At 41.3% G+C, this 19,643-nt stretch overlaps 1 protein-coding gene across 1 annotated transcript in view; it reads right to left on the bottom strand.

The window, feature by feature from the left end:
• Positions 1–9,929: 9,929 nt before the first annotated feature.
• Positions 9,930–19,643, bottom strand: part of LOC124728510 (CLIP domain-containing serine protease HP8-like) — a 39,900-nt gene continuing 30,186 nt past the window's right edge. The window contains exon 5 of the mRNA XM_047248488.1: positions 9,930–10,356. Within this exon, the coding sequence (XP_047104444.1) occupies positions 10,046–10,356 (311 nt within the window). The 3' untranslated portion in view covers positions 9,930–10,045. The remainder of the gene's footprint in view (positions 10,357–19,643) is intronic.

The raw sequence follows: 19,643 nt of genomic DNA, 5'->3' as shown, positions 1-19,643 counted from the left end.
TGTTTTGTGAGTAAAAACTGTGTAATGTGCTTGTAAAATGTCAAAAAGGTCCTGCCTATCAGTGTCATAACAGTTTTCAATTGTTTGAATTTTATTCTGAATTAAGTCATTAGTATCAAATACGTCGTCGATATCGTCCCTGTCAATACTTGCAGAGTGATTGTTAGTGTCAAGTTGCGTCGGAAATTCCGAACTGTTGTCTAACAAGAGGTAAAGCCGATTAATTTCCTCGTCATGATTTGAGAGCCAATCTTCAAATTTTAAAGCTATTGACTTACTTTCTTTCCCTAAACTTATTTCAGCATCATGAAAGTTTAAGATTGCTTTGCATTCTTTCAAAAAGTCTACTCCCAACATAATTTCTGTCGACAATAATGGAGCAATAAGAAAGTTCATAGAGAATCTGTGGTTTTGACAAAAGAATATAAAGTTGGTTTGTTTGCGTACATCTACACTTTTTCCAAAGATTGCACCTTGTAATTAAATCTTACGTAACGGAAGCGTGGGGCAATTGTTCGATTTGTTGAATTTTCTAAAAGCTGTTTCATTGATTACTGAAATGGGACTGCCAGAGCCAAGTACTGCTGTAAATTTTACATCATTTCCTGTAATTTGAATTACAGGATATGCAATGTTGTTATGTTTAACGTCATGTTCCTGGAGTAAGATGTCCCTAATGTCTTCCATTTTTACGTAATTAATAGCCACGGCAGCTACGTCGTCAGCTTCATAAGTACGTTTTGTGGCAGCCAACGTTGTGAGTCATTGTCTACTGTCTCTTTGTTATCAGGCGTCGTTATTGGGATTTGGAGATCTAACCTCTACAATTTCAACTTGTCGAGAGGGCCCTGCTCTGTTTGAATCCCGCCAGTTCTGATTAAATTCTGGTCTATTGTTAAGATTATATCGTCTGTCGTCATGTTGGTAGTTCCGGTAATTTCCCTTGCCGGTAACTTCGTGGAGAATTTCTCCCTGAGTCGTTACTGCGTGGTGGGCTGTTGCATCTGAAATTATTCTGTCTCCCTTGATAATAACAGTTCTGGTTCCCATATTGTCTGTTTCTATGATTGTCTCTGTGATAGTCATTACCACAGAGAGGTCATATTTCCCTGTAATTATTATTACTTTGCCAACGGTTGTCATATGGGTGGTGTCTGTTTTGGTCACGATTTACGTTGTAAGAATAGCCTTGTCGTGTCCAGTTATTTCTGTCGTCACGGAATTGTGATGGATATGACCTGTAATTGTTGTTTTCCTGGTTTTGCTTCTCGCAATTGTCAGTGTCAATTTCCAGTTCTTCTAAAAGTCCATGAAAAGCTTCGATGTCGTCTTTGCAACGTCCTGCCAAAATAATATGTCTTAAATGTTCCAGCAACTTAATTAAGCAAATGCGAATAAGTTCTGAGGGCTGTATGGTTTTGACAGTTACTGATTCTTGTGGAACATGTCTTCAAAATATTTGACGAGACTGGAAAATTCAGATTTTTCAAAGTGTTTCATCATTATGACGCAATGTTTTATTTGGTCTTGAGTAGCTTGAGACCAATGTGCTGAGAGGAAGTCTTGATAAATTTCTCCTTCAGTGTGACAATCGCGAATGACCGATCCCATTCTTATGGCTAGTTCATTCTCTAAGTAGTCACACATAAATTCTAATCTGTGCTCTAATTTCCAGTTGGGAGGAAAACAATGAGGGAATTGATGAAGCCACGCTTGTGGATGAACGTCGTTGCCAGAATTCTTAAATGTTTTGAATTTACGCATAGTAATGAACAGCTTATTGTCAAAGTCATTATGACGGCGAGACGCATATCGGTCATTGTTACGTCGTGTCGGCGGTTCCATCTAAAAATTTGGTGCACCTTGCCAATTTCTTTCAAAATTTCCGAAGTGCCCTGTGGTATTATTTTGTGGATTTTCCGTATTTCTAAGTCCCTCTTCACGTATTGGAGCATGAGTGTCCCCTGAAATACGTAATTCTTGTATTACTTGTGCCAACTGATCATGTACTTCCAAGATTTCTCTTTTGTGTTGCATTATAATTTAATTCTGATTTTGTTTGAATTTGCTAATTTGTTCGTACTCTTCTGTGTCAGTAAAGGCTATTGGTCTTTTGTCATTCAGATCATCGTCAACATTTGTAAATAAGTTAATGAACTGATCCGAAAGTTCGGCTACTTTCGCCGATAATGAACCGTTTTCCTCAGTGTGTTTTTCTGAACCAAGTTTCAGTGTCCATTTGTGTTGAAAGCATATCTACCATGTCCTTTAAGTTTTCTTGAGTTTTTGCTAGTTGCGTAACCGACTCGGTAGATGCAACTGAGTCAGTTTTAGCTTCCAAGGTGTCGTGATTTTCATGAAGAATAGTTTGCAGTTCCTTTATAGCTGCTTCGTGAGTCTGTAATGCATTTTCATGATGCGAAGAAATAGGTTGAAAATGCTCACAAATTTGTGTTTTTACGTCATTACAGACTTTTTGACATTTAGATTCGATGTTATGTAACTCAGTAGTTAAGACTTCACGTGTTTGTTCAAGCGTAGTCTCTAACTTTTGAAGCTGTCGTTCCATTTGTTGCATTAATTCTAATAATAATTTATATATTTAATCGTATGGCTAGGGTGCCCGTCAGACTGGCCGTTCGCCGGTCTTACAATGTGACACTACTTCCACGACCTGCAGTCTATGAGCATGTTAGGATGATGATGACAGTACAACACCCAGTCCCTGGGCGTGGAAAATTCCCCGACTCAGCCGGGAATCGAACCCTGGTTCAGAGAACTGACAATCCGTCACACTGACCATTCAGCTACCGGGGGCGGACGTAATAACAATGCACTGATGTCTGAAACATGTTCCTCTCTACTTTTCGGCTGTGCATTTGCACCGGCAACATTCGCATTTTGAAAAGCAGAAAATGGGTCTTGACTCGATTGAGAAACGGGTAATGACGCAAAACCTGAATCTACAGTATTTGCAAGATTGTGTCCTGTCATTTCGCATTCCTGGGGCGAGCTGCTGCCAACCGATCGATCGACAATACTACCGTGTTCACTAGCTGTTTCACTGTCTACACCATTATTTATTGCCTGGTCCGTTTCCCTATGCACAATCATTAAATTGCTATTCTGAATATTTGTTAATCTATTACATGGTGGTGCTAACACACTACTATCGTCTTCATTGTAATTTCTCAATTGACTTTGCTGCCTAGTGTTACGTTTTACACACGCCATAATTGCGAAAATATTTCACACAATAACACAGAAAAGCACAATTTGAAGAGCAAAATAAGAAAACTCATTAAAATAGCCCTGAAAATAATATCCAATTAATTGCAAGCGCGGCTGCGAAATATTTGGTGCAAATCTACATGTATGTCACAACTGTTTTACTGTACAACAATGAAGAACAACAACTACAAAGGAGATTGTCTCTACAACTGCGCACTAGCAATAAACAATAACTACACCAATTACACAAACTATAAGAAAAAGATCTGACGATTCCAGTGAGGTATCCTCTGCTAAGGGTCGACATATGAAACTTCCCGTTTTGTACGTAAGGAATGACAGTGCTGGACGAACTCTTATATATTATTTGATTTTCAAACAGCTGAGCAAAACTCAACGTACTCAGACAGTTTTCTCTTTACTTATTCTGATCATCACTAAACTGACACACAATTTTTTAGCGGAATGCAATCTGACTTTCAATAATCCCTACAAAAGAATGGCCCTGACTAACACTAACCTGTACCTTTCATGAATCACTTACCTCACAAAACTCTTCATTACTCGAGCTACTGCAATACAGCGAGCGCCAATACTAGCAGCTAAATAAAAGATTCTAACTACTGAAGGCACTAGTTACCGATAGGCATAGTTAGCAAATGAAAGATTTTGATAGAGGAAAAACAACATATTTACCTTAATAGTGTTCAAAAGTCACAATACATATATAATTTTGTGTCATCCAATTAAACAAACTTCCTTTCTCTGACAGACACACGTCCAGATCGTGCTCTCATAGTAACCTCTCAAAACTCTGGCATCTCGCGCCACATCCACGAATGCTGGCGGCTCACCTCCAACTGCTCAACGCTATGCGCTGTTCACATCCAACTGCCCAACGGTACACTAGCGAATATTCCAACAATGAGTCCAACCAGCCACAGACTGCACACAGCGCAGTCATCGATTTTCATACAGAGCACTACGTGGCGTTACCAACATAAAAACCTAAACAGCCTACTTACAAGCTATGTGCATAGATATACACAATATTTAGCTACACTTGGTTTTACACTGATTCACAGAAAGTAAACGCTCTATGTTTTAGCAAAGGATGTGGATATGATAGATCTTACACTAAACTACATGATTGTCTTTCGCCAGAGATACGTTGCATTATGGTACAAATATTACTGGCACAGATTTTACATTTCAATAAATGTTGCTAGCTGCAGGAGTGTCTTCATATTAACAACAACATTTTTAATATGGATTAATCGTTGAACAGATGGTAAACAGATTGAGTGAAATATTTAATACATAAGTAAAAACTTTTTGTAAGTTACAGAATACCATGTTATGGAACATATTAAAAATTTTGTTACCAACATGAAGACACTCCTGCAGCTAGCAACATTTATGGCAATCAGGTTACCTTCCATTCAGAAGGCTGTTGCAATTAGCGCCTGTTATATTGACTTGTAAATCACAGGTTTCAGCTACCAGTCGTCCTTTTTAAGTTTTATTGTCAGACAGATTTCAGCTAGAAATTAGCCATTCTCAATGCACTATCATTTTTGATCAATGCATGTAATGCCTGTTGGCCGGGCTTCATCCACATTTCATTTATGGAAATACAAAATCTGTACCAGTAATATTTGTACCATAGTATAACGTATCTCTTGCCAAAGACCATTATGTAGTAAAGTGTAATATCTACCATATCCACATTTTTTGCAAAGACATGTAGTGTTTACTTTCTGTGAATCAGTGTAAAACCCATTGTAGCTAAGTATTGTGTATATTTGTGAACATAGCTAAATAATGCACATTATATGACGCGATCTGATACGAAGACGACAAGGCAGTGCACTGTAAGTATCTAAAACATAAAAAACTTTCGTCACCGATTGCTAAATTTCCATTGTTTCCGGCAGCAGTACCAACACAGTATCTAGCTGCAGTTGGTCCACAGCATAATGTTCATGTTACGACTCCATCTGATGATGAGCCTGTAATGGCTCGAAAACATGTTCATGGTTGAATAAATCGTAAAAAAGTGACTGATTGCATATTTATTACCAGATAAATCGCCAATTTAAATCACAGTCTCAATTCGTCATCCACTATGGACATACTGAACTTCCCAATCGCCTTTCTGCAGCTTTTGTATAGTTCTATGCGCTTTTCTCACTATGGGTCCGTGGCTACATTCGCAGGAATAGTTAATGTGGCGTGGCAAAGACCTTCGCTCACGGAGTCTCAGTTCCTACAAGCATGAACATTCGGGCAAAACAAACTTCAAAGGTACTCTTTAGCGCCAAGAAGTTACATTCTGGAAATGCTAGGCTTGGGACAGTCAGTAATAGATAAACGGCGTTTTGTGAGAAGTGGCTGGCCTTCTTTATGAACATTAATTCGTTTCGCTTTGTGAAGCATTGAGCCGACTTTGTCACTGCTTTGCCTGAGGTGAATAATAACTGGCCTAAAACTTCGTAAGAGAGATCGTCATAAATGGTACAAATAGCTCTAAGCACTATGGGACGTAACAGCTGAGGTCATTCGTCCCCTAGACTTAGAACTACTCAAACCTAACTAACCGAAGGACATCACACACATCCATACCCGAGGCAGGATTCGAACCTGCGACCGTAGCAGTAGCGCGGTTCCGGACTGAGCGCCTAGAACCGGACTGAAGCACAGCAGAGAGATCGTCATGGGTTAACATAAACAGATAACGAGTAAGGTAAATCTGGACACCAATTTCCGTGAAATGCGTGTGTGGAAGTGATCGCTTTGGCTAAAACATCGAGCTGGTTGAAGAGCAAGAGAGTAATTTACAATAGTTTAAGAGCAGCTAGCAAAGGCCAGTAAAGGATAGTAAATTTAGCAAAACTTTTGGATCGAGGGAAGATTATTGTCTAGCTAACAAATGGATCACTGGCCAGCAGTTGTGTTTCAAATTTGGCAAGGAAGACATTTGTTCGAGGAATGACAGAAAGCACACTTTGATTGAGGTGGCAGAAGAGAACACTTGACTTAGAGAATTTATGTGGAGGACCGATTGCGCTCACTTCGGATTCCACTACTGTCACGAGTGACTGAAGATTCATTACGACTATCGGAAATGTTAGCCGCGCGTGTAGTTCTTTCACTGATATGTCAAATTCAGGCAGTCACATTACGATTACTGCGTAGTTACTTTCCGAGAATTATTGTGTAGATAATCCTTGCTGAGGTATTCACGTGTTCGATTAGTATTGTTAACAACTGATAACTGTCTAACTCTCTGCATTACTTCTGAACTAAATGATCCTGTAATAATTTGTAATTCGTGCATGTCAGGAGAGAATTTCGTAATAAAAAGGGATCAATATGGAACACTGTTTCGTTTCATAGTTATATAAACACTCTGTTTGTTATAAGGTACAGCACCTGTGTCTCATGTTTGCTTGGACCACACCTGTCCCGTCTGTTATCTGGTATTAGTTGTATATGAGTCCAACAGAAGTACGTCATTCTAACATCTGCAAGAGTATCTAGAAGGCTCAGCCACACCACAGCACCACGATTTCCGCATCCATTTTTCTCCATTCCCCATTTTACCTTGAGATCCACGTCTGTTAGCCTCATCGTCGGAGGGTCATTAAAAACCTCTTCCCTTAACAACGTAAGCACCATCACTAAACAGTTTCTTCACCTTAATTCCTACCTTAATAATGGTCCTAAGCATGTCTTGTTTAATGTTGGAAATGACGTGGGCAATTTTGTGAGTATATCATAATTTCTGTAATTGACCATTGAGCTAATTCTGTTTTATTTCATTTAGGTATGAGAGTCTGGTGAGCAAAAAAATAAATTTTGCGTTTCATTACTGAATAATAAACGTTTGCCATTCGCATAGATGGCAAGTTTTATTACAGCTACAAATGTGCTTATGATTTCTCCTGAATGAGAAGATGGCCTATTGATCAGTGGTAATTTTTACTCAAATACTCATAAACTACACCCAAAATGTAGACATTTTAGGTGGCAGCGTGTGCACTGTCTACACAGCACTGGCTTTCTGGTTATCACTTTCCCTTGAGCAGTGGGAACAACGGAAAAAAATTTGGAAATTTGTGGGAAGTTCCTATGGGACCAAACTGCTGAGGTCATCGGTCCCTAGGTTTACACACTAATTAATCTATGATAAACTAACGTAACCTAAAGACAACACACACACACACACACACACCCACACATACACACACACACACACACACACACACACACACACACACACATGCTCGAGGGAGAACTCGAACCTCCAACGGGGGACAACAGAGCTACCTGGCGAGAAATCCTTAAGATCAGCAATTACCAGGCGTTGTTTGGTATATGACTTGAACTGTGAAACAAGATATACTTTGACGTGTTTGTTTATAAACTATGAGGAACTAGAAATACAATCTACACTCCTGGAAATGGAAAAAAGAACACATTGACACCGGTGTGTCAGACCCACCATACTTGCTCCGGACACTGCGAGAGGGCTGTACAAGCAATGATCACACGCACGGCACAGCGGACACACCAGGAACCGCGGTGTTGGCCGTCGAATGGCGCTAGCTGCGCAGCATTTGTGCACCGCCGCCGTCAGTGTCAGCCAGTTTGCCGTGGCATACGGAGCTCCATCGCAGTCTTTAACACTGGTAGCATGCCGCGACAGCGTGGACGTGAACCGTATGTGCAGTTGACGGACTTTGAGCGAGGGCGTATAGTGGGCATGCGGGAGGCCGGGTGGACGTACCGCCGAATTGCTCAACACGTGGGGCGTGAGGTCTCCACAGTACATCGATGTTGTCGCCAGTGGTCGGCGGAAGGTGCACGTGCCCGTCGACCTGGGACCGGACCGCAGCGACGCACGGATGCACGCCAAGACCGTAGGATCCTACGCAGTGCCGTAGGGGACCGCACCGCCACTTCCCAGCAAATTAGGGACACTGTTGCTCCTGGGGTATCGGCGAGGACCATTCGCAACCGTCTCCATGAAGCTGGGCTACGGTCCCGCACACCGTTAGGCCGTCTTCCGCTCACGCCCCAACATCGTGCAGCCCGCCTCCAGTGGTGTCGCGACAGGCGTGAATGGAGGGACGAATGGAGACGTGTCGTCTTCAGCGATGAGAGTCGCTTCTGCCTTGGTGCCAATGATGGTCGTATGCGTGTTTGGCGCCGTGCAGGTGAGCGCCACAATCAGGACTGCATACGACCGAGGCACACAGGGCCAACACCCGGCATCATGGTGTGGGGAGCGATCTCCTACACTGGCCGTACACCACTGGTGATCGTCGAGGGGACACTGAATAGTGCACGGTACATCCAAACCGTCATCGAACCCATCGTTCTACCATTCCTAGACCGGCAAGGGAACTTGCTGTTCCAACAGGACAATGCACGTCCGCATGTATCCCGTGCCACCCAACGTGCTCTAGAAGGTGTAAGTCAACTACCCTGGCCAGCAAGATCTCCGGATCTGTCCCCCATTGAGCATGTTTGGGACTGGATGAAGCGTCGTCTCACGCGGTCTGCACGTCCAGCACGAACGCTGGTCCAACTGAGGCGCCAGGTGGAAATGGCAGGGCAAGCCGTTCCACAGGACTACATCCAGCATCTCTACGATCATCTCCATGGGAGAATAGCAGCCTGCATTGCTGCGAAAGGTGGATATACACTGTACTAGTGCCGACATTGTGCATGCTCTGTTGCCTGTGTCTATGTGCCTGTGGTTCTGTCAGTGTGATCATGTGATGTATCTGACCCCAGGAATGTGTCAATAAAGTTTCCCCTTCCTGGGACAATGAATTCACGGTGTTCTTATTTCAATTTCCAGGAGTGTATAAATGATGATACAGTTTACTCCAATGATTCACAAGGACAACAATATGAATTTCAGTTTGCAAAGTTCTCTTAATACTCAGAATGGTTTCAATGTTCAAAATCATTTTCCCTGATGGAAAACACGTTCATAAATGCAACCACCAATCGATGAGAAAGGAAACCAGAAGAGAATTTACGTTCTCGTAAGGTAAAAAAAACTGTGTAAATTATTAATAACTGTCGTAAATAAATAGCTTATCTGATGGAAGAAGCTACAAAAACAACATCAAAGCAGTCCTGTTTTCCGTGATTTAAAAACTGAGTCTGCATAATTGGATGAAACACAGTTGTTGAAACTAGAACATTAAGAGGCTTGAGAAAGAAGGATAACTTAGTTATGTTGCTGTATAGAATAGTATGTTGCGTCAGGTGATATAGCAATTGTTATTATTTATCAAGATTATTCCTTTCAACTTTTGGTGTTTTGGTTGCCATTGATATTCTTATTTTGCAGATATAAAAACCTCACGATATTTTACTGTTCACAGAATGGATCTTATTAAAAATTACTCGAAATTCTTACTATCACAATCGGCTGTTCAGCCCCATTACAAACATGTAGATCACGTGTCAAATGTATTTCAGTTTTCCTCCTTTAATGAGACGTTGTTGTAAATGAAGTGTTTTCTAGACAGAAATCAACGACGAAGAAAAACTAAAGAATTAAATTAAAAATATCTTAAAGACGATGGTGAGAAATGGCACGAGAACAGATCCTGCTTTGACTTAAAATCTCTTAATGGGTAATATCGCTATTTTTTATTGTATTACTGTGAACATTATGGTTTGAGAGTTCATGTACTTCGTCTGGATGCATCCAGTCAAATGGTGCATATCGCGATAGGCCACAATGATGTGTTGTGGATGTGGTTTGGTGTATGACAAGTAAATGACGTTATGGCCGAATGGTGTCGAGTATCCACGTGAGGAAGGAGGAGACACGGGTGTAGACGTCAGGGTGACCCACCACGCCACAATCGCGTCGGCCGTACGAGTCGACACCGATGAGGTAGGCCCTGGGCGGCTGGCCCTCTAAGGCCATGAGCGCGCTGCCGCTGTTGCTGGCGCAGGAGTCATCGCCGCCCCTGCCGCCGGCGCAGATCTGCGACGGCACGATGCGCCGGTCCCATCGCGAGTACCTCTGCTGGCAGGTCTGCTCGTCCACCACCGGCACCTCTATGTACAGCTTCACTGGGGTGGAACCACCTGCAAACCCCAAACAGGAATTTTGTTAACCAAAGCAAGTGCAAGTACTAAATCTCCTTGAGACAGAGAAACTTCTTTTGACATATCCGTACGGATTTAGTAAGCATTGCTCATGGAGAACTCAGCCTGCCACTTTTTCGAATGGTATCCTGCGAACTATGGATGGAGGGCAGCAGGCAGATTCCATGTTCCTAGAATACAGGAAAGTATTTGGCAGAGTGACCCACTGCTGACTGTTAACGAGCATCTGAGCAAAATGAATAGGTTCCCAGATATATGAGTGGCTCTAAGACTTAAGTAATACAACCGAACATGTTGTTCTGGATGCGAATGTTCATCAGAGACAAGGGCACCGTCAAGAGTTCAAAAAAAGGTTCAAATGGCTCTGAGCACTATGGGACTTAACATCTGAGGTCATCAGTCCCCTAGAACTTAAAACTTCTTAAACCTAACTAACCTAAGGACATCATACACATCCACGCCCGAGGCAGGATTTGAACCTGCGACAGTAGCGGTCGCGCGGCTCCAGACTGAAGCGCCTAGAACCGCTCGGCCACACCGGCCGCCCCGTCAAGAGTGTACCAGGGAAATATTATAGGACAGGTCTGAATGAGAGATGAGTTGCAATATGGGACTGTTCCCAGAGGATGTAGTAGAGTAAGGAAAAGCGTTTTCATCAAGTGACTGGGAGGATACAGCTTGATTTAAACAAATTTGTATTTGGTGTATTGAATGGCTACTTGTTCTAAATGTTTAAAAATGTAAATGTGGATGAATTGAATAAAAAATCCTGTAATGTTCGAACGCAGTATTTTTGGTGTGCTGCTTGATACAGTTATGTCGATTAAATGTCGAGGCGTAACGTTGCAAAGGGATATAAAATGAAAACAGCACGTAAGGTCGGTAGTTGATGTATTCAGAGAATCCTACGAAAGTTTAATTTATCTACAAAGGAGACCGGATGTAGCACATTAGTGTCACCCATTATTAAAAACTGCTGTAGTGTTTGGGATCTACACCAGGTCAGATTAAAGCAAGACATTACAGTAATTCAGAAGCGTGCTGCTAGGTTTGTTACTGGTAGGTTCGATCAACACGCGACTGTTACGTAAAAAATCTGCCATCTGAAACTTGAATCCCTGGACGGAAGTCGATGTTCCTTTCACAAAACACTACTGAGAAAATTTAGAGTACCGGTATTTGCAGATGATTTCAGTACCATTGTACCGTCGTCAACGTACATTTCGCATAAGGACCGCGAAAGGAGAATAAGAAAAATCTGGGCACGTACGAAGGTATATCTACAGCTTTTCCACTCTCTCCACTTGCGACTGGAACACGAAAGGGAATGACTTACTAATGACACAAGACACCCTGCACCGCATAGAGTCTTGCTGCGTACCGGAGTATGTCGTAGACGTATATTTAGATATGAGGTACAAACGAAATCTGTGACTGGACTGAGGTTTTCTTGGTGAAGACGACCCAGAATGTTATCTTGGATGACGAGTCATCAATAGATTAGACATAAGTTCAGAAGTTCCCAAGGCAAGTGTGCTGGCACACTTACTATACGTGTATTATATTAAATGACGTGGCGGACAATGCTGATAGTAACCTAAGAGAGATTTAGTCGATGACACTGTTACCTATAAAGAAATATTGTTTGGAAAAACATTACTAATCAGGCAGATATTCTGCTTGAGCCTTTCCAAACCTAGTAACGGCTTGGACGCTTATCGGGAAAGGCATCAGTTGCTGTTGTAGATACTGCACAACATTTCTATGACGCGATACCTGATGGTGACTAGCAGCTGTCTTGTAGCAATATTGTGCCTTTTCCACTAAATCATCCCATGTGCTGTCCAACTACTTTTGAGGCACACTTACAGCTTCTTGATAAGATTTCAATGTCGTGCAAAGATTAGCAACTTGTTTTAAATCAACAAAAACGTAACATTGTGCAATGGAGGAAATGCAAAACGTTTTTAGCTCTTCACAAAAATATCAGTGAGTCACAAGTGCCATCAGTCAACTTAAGCTTGAGTGTGATAGTTTGTGGGGACAAGAAATGAATTGCACAAGCTCAGTCGTGCGTAGGAAATTTGGCATACGTGTGTAATGGAAATGTTGACAAATCAGAACTGGCAGATAGTTTAACATAAACAACTATCCCGTCAAAGTTTACTAACGTAGTTTCAAGAACTACTATTAACTGAGGAAAGGCCGGCCGAAGTGGCCGCGCGGTTCTGGCGCTGCAGTCTGGAACCGCGAGACCGCTACGGTCGCAGGTTCGAATCCTGCCTCGGGCATGGATGTGTGTGATGTCCTTAGGTTAGTTAGGTTGAACTAGTTCTAAGTTCTAGGGGACTAATGACCTCAGCAGTTAAGTCCCATAGTGCTCAGAGCCATTTTTGAACTGAGGAAACCGGGAATATGCTGAAAACTCCTACTTTGTGCTCCCTTAGGAACAGCAAAGACAATGTTACGCGAATTACAACGTGTACATAGGCATGTAAGGAGTCATCTTTCTGCCCTCCAAACGCGAATGGAGAGACAAGAAACACTAATAGGCGGCACAATAGGATATACGCTCTATCATACACTTTAAAGTGTTCTGCAGGCTATAGATGTAGAAAGAGACATTACTACACTATCCAGAGATAACTTTGTCCTCAGACAACTCTTTGTTATCCTGGACCTGAGAGATTACTTTTACAGTCTTGCTACTGACATTAAAGGTGAGACGTACATCAAAGACGCAGATACAGTTTTAATTGTGTCATTGAAAATCTTAATTTCACTCAAGATTGTGATTCAAAATATGTAATAAATATCTCAAATTTGCTGTTGTCATCTGAGAAAAGAACATAAAGGGTGTAACAAAACGACACCAACCGACTTTGACGGGTTGTAGACGTTGTCTTGAGAAATAAGAATAAGAACCCGAGCCCGGAACGTCTGATGCTGCCACAGAACGTAAGAGCAGAAGTTTCAAAGCTGCAGGCTACCCATTCTGCAGCTAACGTGGTTTTTTCGCTGACAGACCTAATCGCAACTCCTCGCGAATAGGCTGCCAGTATTCAAATCGTTAGAGAGCAGCTGACGTGTCCACGCCTGTCACAACACTGCAGAGCATGCAAACTCTCTTTAGTCGTCAAAAGTTGACTTTGGAGTACCCATTGGCCACTGTAGTTTGGATGCATTGTAGCGTCCTTAGATGACGTTTCAGACATGGGATTCTGTCCGCAGTTTGGTTTTCAAAACACACTCAACAATCCCTTGAAGTTTGTCGGTGTCGTTATATTCCACTCTCTGCATAACTTTATATAATATTTTAGACAGAAAAAATCTAAACGGAGAGTGTAGCTGAAGCATTTACAAAAGACACGAGAACTACCGGCAAGAGGACCAATAAGAATTGATTTAGGAAATATATTTTCAAATGCTTTATATGGAACGTAGTTACAAAGGGCAAAGGAAATTGAACAACACAAAAACAAGACAAGAAATATCTTGAAAGCTTTGAAATCTGGCTGTGCAGAAGAATGGAGAAAATAAAATAGATAGGAAGAGAGACTAACGAAAGATTAAATAAAATAGATAGGAAGAGACACTAACGAAAGATTAAATGCTAAAAAGAAAAGAGAGGAAGCAAGAAATCAAAATGGGTCGGATATATTCCAAGGGAAAACTGTCTTTACAAAAAAGCTTTGAAGAAAGATTTCGTGGAAGATCAATTCCAGCTGAAATCAGTCTTTTGGTAAATTAATGTGTCATGATCATTTTCAGTAGTACTACATTAAAGTGTGAGACTGATAGCGTGCTGATTTGCTTTGACTACTGAACTAACCCCACGTTCTTGTGAACGTTCGGACGTACGAAGAACATCCGCTCTTTAACTGCAGTTATGACGGTCCGTAAAACATACAGTGACGGCATTTAGCAAACTTTTACGCTACGAAGTAATTAGAATAAAGCGTGTATAAAGGTTTTGTCAGAAACAGCCGTGGATAGATAAGCTAGTTTCCGCAGGAGAAACGATGCTTTGGAGTTGACGTTTTATTTTATTATTTAAAGGGCGTCTACACAATCAAACTACCGCGTTATTGTTTCTAAGTGAGCACGAAACGAATCACGAAAGGCTTTACGATTCGCGGATACGTTTTAGCGGCATTGCCAGCATTACAAGAAGAGATTCTAGGTAACAATGTGTACATGTAACCACTGCTTTACACCCAAATCCTCCTGCTCACATGGGGAGTAGTGGTTCTGTGTCACTGTTTTAGTATTGTTTTCATCTACTGCAGACAATGAAGAACATGTTACGTTACGTAATAAAGATGAACTAAACTTTGCCGCTGTTGCAACTACTGCCTAAAGGTAACAATAACAAAAGAGCGAGTGCAAGCTGCTACGCTTAAAGAAAAATATAAAATGTCTTTGGGCTAGAGTATGCTAATCGTAACCACGCATATACATTATCAGATATGCTCCCATTTCATTACGAAACTGCTTTTCGTAACAAAGTTCTTCCAGAAATTTGTTTCTATCCAAGTAATTTCGCATCCAATGAAAACAAGTAACGTAACCAGAATGTCTACCAAACATCATTATCGTGGTGTTCAGTCCGAAGACTGGTTTGATAAAGCTCTCCATACTATTCTATCCCGTGCAAGCCTCATCTCCGAATAATTACTGCAACCTAAATCCTTTTGAATCTGCTTCTGTATTCATCTCTTTCTCCTCACTACCTTTCTACCACTCCCTCCTCCGCCCCCGTACACACTTCGGGCCGGTACTATGCTTGTGATCCCTTGACATCTTAGAATGTGTTCTTTCAAACAATCCCTCCTTAAGTTATGCCGCAAATTTCCTTTCCCACCAATTCCTTTCAGTTCCTCCTCGTTGGTCACACGATCTACCAATCTAATCGTCAGTGTTCTTCTGTAGCACCATATTTAGAAAGCTTCTGTTCTCTCCATGTTGACCTGTTTAACCTCCACGTTTCACTTCAGTACGAGGCTAACCTCCAGGCAAATACATGCAGAAAAGACTTGCTAACACTTAAATCTATATTTGATGTTCATTCTTCTTCACAAACGCTTTTCTTGCCATTGATATGGTAAAGTTTTTGCCCTATATTTAGAGGATCACAAGTTACCTTACTCTTCAAATAGCAGATCTCATCTACTACTTTTAGTGACTCCTTTCCAAATCTAATTTCTTCAGCATCGTCTTAGATAATGTCTCTACACTCCATTACCATTTTTTATCTTTTACTAATATTGATCGTATATCCTGCTTTCAAGATACTGTCCAGTCCGTTCAGCTGCTCTTCAAAGTCCTATGCTCTGACGGAATTACATAGTCATTGGCTAACTTGAAACTTCATGTCTCTTCTCTCTCAACTGCAATTTCTTTTCCAAATTTCTCCTTTGTTTCCTTCACTGTTTGTTCAATGTACAAGCTGAATATCATCGGAGGTAGGCTAAAAGCATATCACACTCCCGACTTAGACACTGTTCCCTTTCATGCTCTCATATACTTTCTGTACAAGTTGTACATAGTCTTTCGCTCCCTGTATTTTAACCCTCGCTAGTTTCAGAATTTCATTCTATTCCAGCCGATACCGTCAAAGCTTTCGCCATCTCTGCTAATGCTATAAATATTGGTTTTCCTTTCCTTAAGGTAAATCATGTGATCAGTATCTCCTCATGTCTTCCTATATTTCTTCAGAATCCGAAGTGATATTTCCCGAGGTCTGCCTCATTAAACTGACAGCACCTGCTACCTCTGGAATTGGAATTATTACATTCTCCTTGATGTCTGAGTATGTGTCATCTGTCTCATATATTTTACACGACAGACGGGAGAGTTATGTCATGGCTAGCTCTCCCGAGGCTATCAGTAGTTCTGACGGTATGTCGTCCACTCCAGGCTCCTTCTTGCGGTTCAGGTCTTCCAGTGCTCTGTAACAGCTTCTCACAGTATCATATGTTCCATTCTATCTTCATCTATGTCATCTTTCCTTTCTACAACATTGCCTTCAGGTTCATTACCCTCGTATAGACCCTCTATATACTCCTTCAGATTTTCAGCTTTCTCTTTTTTGCTTAGTACTAGTTTTCCATCTGAGCTCTTGAAATTCATACAGCTGCTCCCCTTTTCTCTAAATCCACCTTTCCCCTAGTGATATGCGCTTCTCTATTTATAAAATCTTTAAATTTGTGCTCTAGCCGTCCCTGCTCAGCCATTTTGCACCCCCCGTCAATTTCATATTTTAGACATTCCCTTTCACCTGTTTCATTTGCAGCATTGTTATAATCTATACTTTCGTCAATTAAATTCAACATCTCGTGCAATATTTCAGGAGTTCTACTAGATTATGTCTTTTACCTATTTGAAGCTCGGCTGCCTTTACTGTTTCACTCTCAAAACTACCCAAAGTCGTCGTCTGTATTCCTTTCCCCTGTTTCAGGCAATCGTTGCCTGACACTCAAATTCTCAACAACCTCTGAGTCTTTCAACTTATACAGGGACCATCTTCTTAGTTTACTACTTTTCTGCAATTTCTTCAGTTTCATTCTACAATCCGTAACCAATAAATTGTGCTCGGATACCACATATGCCCAGGGAAGTATCTTACAGTTTAAAATCTGGTTTAGAACTTTCTCTCTGATTATTGTGTAATCAGTCTGAAATCTTCCGATGCCTGCAAGTCTCTTCTACGTATATAACCATCTTTCATGATCCTTAAACCAAGTTTTAGCGATGATGAAATTGTGCTCTGTTTAAAATTCTGCCAGGCAGTTTCCCCTGTCATACTTATCCCTCAGTCCATATTCACCTACTATTTTTCCTTCTCTTCCTCTTACTGATTTCCAGTCCTCCATCCAAATTAAATTTCCGTCTCCCTCAGCCGTCTACACAGTTTCTTTTGTCTCATCACACATTCTTTTCATCCCTTCATCATCTGTGTAGTTAACTGGCATATAAACTTTTACTGCTGTGGTGGGTTATGGCTTCATGTCTATGTTGCCCATGATAACGTGTTAACTCTGCTGTTCACGACAGAGTACCCTCATTCCTATTTTCTTAATCGTCATTAGACCTAATCCTGCATTACTCCTACTTGGTTTTTTATTTACAGCACTGTACCCTCCTGACCAGACACCCAGTCTACCCTGCCACCGAACTTCGCTAATATACCACTACAGTTAACTTCAACCTATCTATTCCCCTTTTTAAGTTTACAACTTACCTACCTACCAAATTAAAGGATCCAACATTCTGTTTTGGTTTCCCTGGCGATATTCTCCTAGGTAGTCCCAGCCCATAGGTCCGAACAGGGGACCGTTTTACCTCCAGAATATTTTACCCGGAAGGATGCTAGCATTTAACAACACAGTAGAGCTGCTTGCCCTTGCTTTCAGCCATTCGCTGTGCTACTAGTACAGCAAGGTCATGTTCGTGGACGTTACAAAGCCAGATCAGTCAGTCATACAGACTGTTGCCCCTCCAACTACTGAAACGGGTGGGGTCCCACTTCAGGAACCACACATTTGTCTTGCCTCACCGCAGATACTTATAACTGCTGTAACGTAATATTTGCGTGAGCGGTAATTACCGAAACATCCGCCCTACAGTCGACTAAAAATTGCAATCCCGTTTTTTGTCGGTTACAAATGAGCGGGTTTTGTGGCAATGGACTTGGGCAACAGAACTTGCCGCTAACTCAGCTGCTGGGTCGCGTTTCCCTTTCCGGTCCAGCTACATGGAGGTGTGCATTTTTCAGGCTTGCAGTTCTGCCCAAAGCTAAAGTGGTAATAACAGTACTTGCCCTTGGGGTTGTATTTATTTCGAGACTTACTACGACTTCTTTTACATTAACGCTTACAGCTTCTGTTACGAGACCTGCCTCGATAACCAGTTGACAGCGCGGCCATTTGTTGCTCTAGCCCCGAAATTCTTGTCATCAAGTCACTCATTGTTATCGAAACAACCTGTTGGCAACAAGTACCACTTTTTATGATGAACAATTCGTTACGGGGATTTATTTCTGTTATTCTATCAGCCATTATAGCCACCTTTTCGAATCCCTCGTCATTGACAACTAAAATGTTCCTTATTGAATCCGGACGTTTTTCTGACATATCTACACCTGCCAAGGCTTGCATTTTGCGTAATAACTGACTAGGTTTTTGGTCTCCCAAATCAATTCCAGTAACTAATCCCGTAATAAGCTTATCTTCACTTTCTTTGAAAATATTCAGTAGACGTTCCTTAGCCAACGAATATTTATTCGCATCTGTGCCGCAAATAATGTACCAAATAATCTCCTTGTATTTCGGTTCTAATTGTGACACTAGGTGGTTAAATTTAGTTTCTTCTGTGACAATTTTGCAAATCCTGAACTGTGCTTCTCCTTGATAGAACCAAATTTCGGGTTTTTCACTCCAAAAAGGCGGAATTTTGATGCTAACCTTGTTTGCTTCAAGGCGATCTTCGGAAACGCTCCCGTTTGTCGTCATATCTTCTTATTATCACGTCGGGGTCACCAAATGTAATTGCTGTAACGTAATTTTTGCGGCAGTTCCCAAAAGATGTTGCTTGACGATATTTAGTCTAATTTTAAATCACCAAGAACACACGCCACTTGGCCTGCTTAGGACTCTTTTATTGACTTTACTTAGCAGCTATCCCAGAATCATCACATTTGCTACCAAAGAATAAACAAAAAAATAAAATTTTAAAGATATTACATCATGTTATCAGTAATGAACTATAAATATTAACGGTCTTGGCAATTCATAAAATATAAAAATTTCATTTAGATTTCATCACTATTGCCTTTACAATTACTATTCACCTTTTTATTTTGATCTTGGGTTACAAGGACCATACAGTCAACAAAGATTATAAAGTGCCAAAGAAACATAACCGCAAAAAAGCAGAATAACATAAAATTATGAAGTTAGTAAACAAACACACTCTTAAAGTAAAATAAAAGCGCAGTTAGGCAAACACTACACAGCCGGCGGCAGTGGACTCTAGAGTGGAATTACAAACAGCAGTAAACAGCATCATTATTGTTCAAAAATGTTCAAATGTGTGTGTGAAATCTTGTGGGACGTAACTGCTAAGGTCATCAGTCCCTAAGCTTACGTACTACTTGGCCTAAATTATCCTAAGGACAAACACACACACACCCATGCCCGAGGGAGGACTCGAACCACCGCCGGGACTAGCCGAGCATCATTATGACGAACATGCACACGCTCTTA

Source organism: Schistocerca piceifrons, chromosome 1 (assembly GCF_021461385.2).
Source record: "Schistocerca piceifrons isolate TAMUIC-IGC-003096 chromosome 1, iqSchPice1.1, whole genome shotgun sequence".
Taxonomy (NCBI): Eukaryota; Metazoa; Arthropoda; class Insecta; order Orthoptera; family Acrididae; genus Schistocerca; species Schistocerca piceifrons.
This window is presented reverse-complemented; position numbering and strand designations above follow the sequence as displayed.